This window comes from Gossypium hirsutum, chromosome A12 (genome assembly GCF_007990345.1).
Source record: "Gossypium hirsutum isolate 1008001.06 chromosome A12, Gossypium_hirsutum_v2.1, whole genome shotgun sequence".
NCBI classification, from domain to species: Eukaryota; Viridiplantae; Streptophyta; class Magnoliopsida; order Malvales; family Malvaceae; genus Gossypium; species Gossypium hirsutum.
In genome coordinates, this window is record NC_053435.1 from 109,158,183 (window position 1) to 109,165,686 (window position 7,504).

General features: G+C 35.6%; 2 protein-coding genes across 3 annotated transcripts; one reads left to right on the plus strand and one right to left on the minus strand.

Moving 5' to 3' along the window:
• The first annotated feature begins 313 nt into the window (after positions 1-313).
• Positions 314-4,050, plus strand: LOC107939290 (peroxisomal membrane protein PEX14). Of its 2 annotated transcripts, none has more exons than XM_016872601.2 (12): positions 314-647; positions 906-1,144; positions 1,236-1,275; positions 1,360-1,550; positions 1,626-1,815; positions 1,943-2,032; positions 2,209-2,279; positions 2,394-2,436; positions 2,524-2,582; positions 2,737-2,781; positions 2,864-2,932; positions 3,318-4,050. In XM_016872601.2, the coding sequence occupies exons 1-12, from the start codon at positions 581-583 to the stop codon at positions 3,798-3,800; spliced, it is 1,587 nt and encodes a 528-aa protein (XP_016728090.1). In that variant the 5' UTR covers positions 314-580; the 3' UTR covers positions 3,801-4,050. The 2 variants fall into 2 exon arrangements, with proteins under 2 accessions (XP_016728090.1, XP_016728089.1); XM_016872600.2 differs by having other exon boundaries at positions 368-647; positions 903-1,144.
• Positions 4,051-4,583: 533 nt separating this feature from the next.
• On the minus strand, positions 4,584-7,141 carry LOC107939289 (probable inactive poly [ADP-ribose] polymerase SRO5). Its single transcript, XM_016872599.2, has 5 exons — positions 6,297-7,141; positions 5,965-6,206; positions 5,715-5,851; positions 5,292-5,387; positions 4,584-4,931 (listed from the first exon to the last, which is right to left on the minus strand). Exons 1-5 carry the CDS (start codon positions 6,824-6,826, stop codon positions 4,914-4,916), a joined length of 1,023 nt encoding a protein of 340 aa, XP_016728088.1. The 5' UTR covers positions 6,827-7,141; the 3' UTR covers positions 4,584-4,913.
• Between the last annotated feature and the right edge of the window lie 363 nt (positions 7,142-7,504).

Here is a 7,504-nt window from a genome sequence, read left to right on the forward strand (position 1 = left end):
ATCCTAATATGAAATTACTTCAACCCAAAACAACTATGACAATAAACATTAACCTCGAGTTTGTAAGGGCTAACCCTTGGATTAAAAGAAGTTGTCCTCACATCCATTAATAAAACGTGAATAAAGCCTAAAAATCAACCTAACATGAACTAAAATATGAAAAATATCACATGGATCCTAAAATCCCAAAAAGGCCGCCACCTTAACGATGACTTTAGTGGAAGCCCATTACAGAGTTTAAAGAGTAAAACAAAAATCTGGGCTAGTTTTGGTTGTTTTTGGTTTTAATGAATCGAACAAGTATTTTCATTGTGTGGACCTAAAAGAAAACTTATAGATAATTTAAGCCCTTGAATGGATAAATCATAGCAGCAGCAGCAGCATCAGCATCAGCTTCATCGAAATAAGCGAAGTGCTCTTTTTATTTCCGAAATTTTCGTTTTCCAATTTTTCATCACCAAATCGTCAGCAACCCCCCATTAGCCTTCTATTTTCTCAAATCAAATTTGGTTTCCCAATTCTCTTTTTACCTTAAAGTCTTCACCTTTTGTTTTTGTTCTGCTGAACTCAGTAAGCCGCCATGGCTACGACGACTCAGTCTCCTTCTCCTCCCAATTCCAACGACGATAAGCCCCAACCAAGCTCAGGTCTGATCCCTTTTTCTCTCTAATTTTTCCTTTCTTTTCTTTTTCTAAGTTATTGTATAGTCTGTAATGAAGTTCATTGCTTTGACTTTCTATTAACAAAGAATTAAAATCCAATTTTATTTTTTATATATATATAAATCTCCTTGCTTTGAAGCTGAATATACATATACATACAGTGTTATAAGAAAAAAAGAAAATTCTGGGTTTTTTATATAAGGATAAAGGAATAATTCTGATTATAGATACTGGTTTCAGCAGAGGTGGTAGAACAAGCTAATGGGGTTCAACAAGATGTTAGGCCAGAAGCTACTAAACAGAACGTTCCAGCATCTGTGTTTGTGAACTCTGAACCAATAAGAGAAGACCAAGTTTCCAATGCTGTTAAATTCCTTTCACATCCCAAAGTTAGGGGTTCACCTGTTATTTATAGAAGATCCTTTCTTGAAAGGAAAGGCCTTACAAAGGAGGAGATTGATGAAGCTTTTCGGCGTGTGCCTGTAATTTATATGATTGTTTTGTTTTGTTGATTAGTGTACTTTGATTCCGTTTGATATGTGTTTGTGGAGTATTCATTGATTCTTTTGACAGGATCCACCTCCTAGTTCACAGCCAGCTAGTTCGAATCAAGGTAATGCATTGTATCGATGAATCGAGGTTTTGTTTTTATTTTGTTTGGGTTTTTAATGTTGTTTTGATACTGTAATGGAATTAGATGGACAAGTCATTACTTCATCGAATGTTCAAAGTCAGGCCGCAGTTGCAGCACCCCAGCCTGTGGTGGCTGCTCCTACTGGTATGGTACCTGCAAGGACGGTTGCACGGTGGCAATTTCATTGGTACCATGCTGTTTTTGGTTTAGGGTTTTTGGCAGCTTCTGGTGCTGGCTCAGCTTTATTAATCAAGGTATCGATGCCTATTCCATTACTATCTCGTAAGCTAGATTTTTCTTACAGTCAGATAACTTGTGTTTTGTTTTAGAATGTTATTGTCCCAAGGTTGAAATCTTGGATACGTAAAGTTGTGTTGGAAGAAGAAAATGACCATGCCAAGAAACTTGATGCAAAGCCAAGTTTGGCAGAAGAGGCAGCAGCCGCAGCAAAAGCAGCTGCGGCTGCGGCTGCTGATGTTGCAAAAGCAAGCCAGGAAATGTTGAACTCCAAAAATGAAGGTGGAGTTATAATGGCATTTTTATTTTTAGCTGACTAGTTTCATTATGTTTTTTGGGTCTTCTTTTTGTTTTGTTTTTTTCATAAGCATCTTCTTGATTTACTGAACATAGTTTGAATACTTACCAGAGAGAAGACGCTTTGAAGAATTTATGAATCTTATGGATGCGCAAGTACAAGAAATGAAGTTGATGAGTAATTCCATAAGGAAATTGGAAGGTACTCTGTTGTCTTGTTGCCTTCATGTATTAATGGTGTCAAGTAAGAGGCAATATAATGATGATTGTTAAACGGCTTCTAGTCTTGTTGGTACTGCTTGCTTACCGCTTCTGAGGAGCATGTGCCTCTATGTTGTTGGACTTCATTACTAATTTTGTTATTTGTGTGACTATTAGGACAAGCTAATAGCCCCAGCAGGACATTTTCTGATCACGAAGATCATAGAGTGTCAGCCTCGAGTACAAAGGTATGCTGAAACTAATTTAATTGTGAACACTTCATATCTGCATTGGAAAATAAATTCTCTGATCCCAGTTTTGTGCAAGACGAGCTATTACTAAATAAAAAAACATCTTTCCAGCAAACCTATCCAAATGGCAAGGTGGATATTGATGTGTTGTCAGGTAATTTTCTATGATTAATTTTCTCAAAGTTAATTTATCTCCAATGGTTTGAATTCCAGTATCCTATAACTACGATTTTCTAAGCAGCGAGATCTTCCTCACCGCCTGTTTCTGCCGAACCACCTCACCCAAAGTCATATATGGAGGTACTGACTTGCTTCATCCTTAACTGGCTGTACTTTATTCACTTAGACCGAGCTGTGACTCAGTTTCAATATTTATCAGTTTCAAAACAAATACCGTATTTCTAGACATGTTTTGAAGACATTTCGCTAATTGGCATTTGTAATTGTGTTGTAGATTATGGCAATGATCCAAAGAGGGGAGAAACCTTCAAATATCAGAGTAATCCATTTAACATTTCCATGTTGATATTGGCTTGTATACTGCATTTATGTTAACTTTGTTATTCCTGATTTATACGCAGGAAGTTAATGATATGCCTCCCAACCCGAACCAGCAAATATCAAATCCTCGCATAACACCAAGATCTAAGGTGTGTTCTAGAGTTTTTCCAGAATCTTTCGGATCATTTTCTTTGGCATTATATTCATATAAACTACTACGATTCTACTTCAATGTGGTTATTCGGACATTTTTGGAAAGTGGGATATTTTAAATATTATATTTGAAGTTTTTTTGGGCCATAGAGTAGCCTTATGCTAACCTTGAATAAAATCCGGACCGCTATCTTTTATTCTTTGGGATGATTTCTAAATTACCAGTTGTTGGTTTATGCCATTAGAATGCTAGAATCCTTGAAAACATGGATACTGCTTTTGTGCTGAGAAATACGACTTGTAAAAGGTAATATCGGCGTGCCTTCAATTTGCTCAAATCTGAATTTTTATTTTCTCCTCTTTTTGTATGTAAATGAGTAGCCGTGGGAGGCCCAAAACGGGTCCAGCCAGGTACTCCAGTCTCAGAGAAGTGCTGAAGGCTTGAATGGACAAGATAATGGATTAAACTATCTGGTGGATGATGAGAGCTCAACCCCTTGGTGGCAACGCAAAAATGTTAGAATCACCGAGATTGAAAACGAAAATGAAAACGAAGTTAAGGCTGCTGCCGGACCTTACGGTGTAAGAACTGAACAACCTGTTCAACGTACATGGGTTCCACCCCAGCCACCACCTGTGGCAATACCAGAAGCAGCTGAAGCCATTAGAAGGCCAAAACCATTAGCTTCAAAAGAACAATCGGCTGATGAACAATCAATGGTTCACCCCTCAGAGCCAATTGATGAGTTACAGAGGATCACAAAAATATCGGAGTCAGGAGGTTCAGTGGAGATGAATGTAGGTTTTCCGAGTGGAACCTCCAGTGATGTACAAGAACAAGAAGTTAGCCATGAAGGGAATTGAAACTGGACTCCTTATCCAGGGTAAGCTCGATGTGAAGTCTATCGATGTGCCATAATATTGAGCATCCCTATAGCATATGCAGAACTTTCTCATCATGATACGTTCTTTATGTACACCCAATAATGATAATAATAGTGGAACATTGTAAATGGGGATGGTTTATGTTTATTTGAAGCTAGAATGCTGGCTTGCACTAAACGACCAATACCCCTATATGATAAATCAAGAGGCGAAGTCTTGTTAATCTCTACTAAGTTGCACCAGTTTATAAATACGACAGCCTTAGCACTTTGCATTGTTTTTTGTGCTTTTGTATGGTGTCTTTTTTATTATTACATAAAAAAAAATTTAAATATATGAAGATTATAAAAACTATAAATGTATATTGTATCTTTTAAATTTTTAATCAATAAATAATTAATTAAATCAACACAAAGTCCCAACACGGGAAATTGAATTATTACAATTTAAACAAATTGAAAAAATTCCAAATGAAACCAACTATTTAAGCTAAAACTTATGGAAAGACTTTAAAATCTATATTTAGGTTTAGCTTAACATTATTTCCTAAAAGTGTACTTGGAAAAGAAAAATATTTTTAGAGAAAAATTAAAATTTTTAACTTTTGAGATAATTGCTTTTAGACCACTTTTTAATTTAGAAAAAACACTTCTTTTTTCAAAAAGCAACTTGCCTAAAAATACTTTTAGCTTGGAAATACTTCTTAGACCCAATATTAAACACACTCTTAAACGCATTAGCACAGAAGTAAAAAATTGTACAAGAAAATTAACATCTAGGTTCATTAATTGTAGAAATAATTAAAATACAAAAATTAAAAAACTATCTAAAATAACAAAATATACAAGTCGTCCTTTAATTTGTTAGCCCTTTTGTTCTTGTGAGGTGGATGCTGAAGTATTAAAAACCATGAAGTGGAATCAGTAATTTAAAGCTAACTGCAAAATTTGCTGTCTACATATTTACTTCCGTAATCAACTAAAAACAAGATATAAATTCACGAGAGCGGTTAAACATCACACACAGCAGCACTGGCTTTAAGTTAAACAAGAAAAAAGAAGCTTTGGCTTTTCACACTCATCCACTGCTTCCTCACTCGTGCCTGTATTGCTGCAAATATCAAACAACAGAATTCAGGGACTGCACAGTACAATAATAGCTTCTGCTGCTGCCCAATTACAACCCTTGTAACACTACTTACTCTAAAACTTGTTAAATTTTAGATCCAGGATCACAAACTCAAAACTTGAATAAAATGACTAGTGTTCATTAATAAATATGAACAAACAATTACCCAGAGGCCAAATTTTGTCGTTAAAAAACAACTAGGCTGGAACCAAATGGGGCATGAGCAGGTCATGCATACTTTTAGTTACAACTCCTCATTTATTAATTCTAAATTTCAATTTTCTTTTTTCTCAAGAAAACATACATACGGGGTAATCATAAGAATTGTATTCAATCAAGTACCTTGGTCCTTGAGGATTTGATGACAGCAATCAACAACTTGTCCCCAGCAAACTGTCTCACAAATTGTATGAGTTCATGCCTTGATATTTTCTTATCCTGCCCAATCAGAGATTGAATAATAATTAATCTCACTTCAACTTTTAAAATATTTTAATTACAACCTAAATTATTGATGTTATATCAATTAGGTCCTTTTAATTATTAACTAAATTTAAAATAATAACAAAATGTTATTGCATAACAGTAAAGATTTTTTAAAACAAATACTTCTTAAAATAAATAAAATTGAAAAAAAAAAGAGTAAAAGTTTTTTAAAACAATCGCTTTTGATCTAATAATAGTTTTGAAGTTTAGAGATGAAATTAAAATAAGTGTGAATGTTTGGTGGAATTAACTCTAATTAATAATTAAATAAAAGCTTACCTTGTGATCTTTATAATACTTGGAGATTAAGTTAATGGCAGTTGGAGGTAGGTATTTAGAAAGTGCTGATATAAGAGCTGGAAACGATATCCATGGCGAAGTTGGCATCTTCCGCCTATCTTGCATCCCAAGAAACCCTAAAAAAAAACAACCAAGCATTCAAAGTCAAAACCCAATATCCAAGGCTCCTAGCTTTGACTTTCAAAACTATTCAACCGCCATGGAAGCCCAAAATTGAAATTTTGTTTACCTTTCAATGACGACGTAGCTCTGAAACTCACGATGAACTCCGGCAATATATGAGTGTTCAAATGCGTACTCCACACGACGTATTTCTTCGGCGACGATAAATCATCGACGCCGGAATCAAACTCGTCGGAACTCGGATGACATTGCTTCGAACCAGGTTGCACCAGCTCTGCCTTCCCTAATATTACGCGACAGAGCATCAAATACCGGACTCCATTTTTATCAGCCACGGCATTCTTCACACTGAATAAAAAAAACAAAAACAAATTTAACAACAAATTACATAATTAAAACATAACTAATTGATGGTATCTTATTTTGATTTTTTTTTACCTCTCCATGGGAGAATCATCAGGAGAAAGATAGATTCCATGACCGTATAACCCGCTGTTTTTCGGCAATCCACAATGCCCAAAACCATGCTTAACGATCTTGCAAATCTCGTCTCTAGTAGCGGCACACCAAGCGTACTTAACATTAGCGTCGCCACCGCCGCCGCATTTTTTCTCCATTGCTTTAATGAAAATCTGGAAAGATTGAAGCCTCGCTTGCCAAGTAACACCAGCAAAGCAATTTTTTTGGATCGTCAAATCCTTGATATGAACCGCCATAGAACCCAAATTAGAAAGGAACCTTCTCGTGATAAGATCATGCGCTTTATCCCCAGAACATAACTGAATCAATCCATTGTTACACAACGAAGGTTGATCAAAACAAGGACCAGAAACACCGCTTTCGCAATCGGAAACAACCGATTCCTTATCGTTTGCAGTGTCTAAAGAAGTTGAACCGGAAGAAAAAACCGAGGGAGCTTTGTACAAATCTTTTTCTAAATGGTTGTATTGGTTTCCGATATAAGCCATAATAGCAATACAAATTTAAACAGCAACAACAACAACAACAACAAAACCTAAAATTTACAATCAAAAGAACAAAAAGAATCAATTGGAACAAGGAATAGTCTTCAATTTGGGTACGAAGCGAATAACAGAGTGCATGTATACGAGGAGAAATTTAGTAAAGATTCATCTCTGAAACAAATTTTGAAGTTAAATATTTGGGTTTTGCTTGGAGAAGAGAGAAAGATGAAAAATGAGGAGACTTTATATAATTTAGAGAGAGAAGAAAAAATTACGAAGACAAACCGACTTTTGAAGCAGGGGAAGGAAGGAAATTTATTAGCGGTGGGCGGGAAGTGGGGGCGCTAATTGTTTTTCATTTTACAAATGTGGGTGGGGGACGGGGACCGGGACCGGGACCAGGGCCTATCGTTTTGGGTAATAAAGGAGGCGGTTCGTCATATGTTGCATATTTTTAGTTTCCGGATTTGGCTTTGGAATTAAGTAATAGGAATAAAATATGTACATAAATAGTATGTCGGCAAAAATACCTCTCCAATCCCTTTCAACTGCAAAATTAAGTAAATTAGTACTTCCCAAAAAATAGCAAGTAAAGACAATTGATCACATTGTTAATGTCTTTTATCGATTGTACATAATTTGATTAGTATAATAACAAATTTAGTTCTCGACACTTACATA

Coding starts and splice junctions, on each gene's coding strand:
- LOC107939289 (XM_016872599.2), bottom strand. CDS start 6,826: ATGGCTTATATCGGAAACCAATACAACCATTTAGAAAAAGATTTGTAC. Junction 6,207..6,296: donor GATGATTCTCCCATGGAGAG/GTAAAAAAAAAT, acceptor TTTTTTATTCAG/TGTGAAGAATGCCGTGGCTG. Junction 5,852..5,964: donor AGCTACGTCGTCATTGAAAG/GTAAACAAAATT, acceptor GTTTTTTTTTAG/GGTTTCTTGGGATGCAAGAT.
- LOC107939290 (XM_016872600.2), top strand. CDS start 581: ATGGCTACGACGACTCAGTCTCCTTCTCCTCCCAATTCCAACGACGAT. Junction 2,583..2,736: donor ACCCAAAGTCATATATGGAG/GTACTGACTTGC, acceptor ATTGTGTTGTAG/ATTATGGCAATGATCCAAAG. Junction 2,933..3,317: donor GCATAACACCAAGATCTAAG/GTGTGTTCTAGA, acceptor GTAAATGAGTAG/CCGTGGGAGGCCCAAAACGG.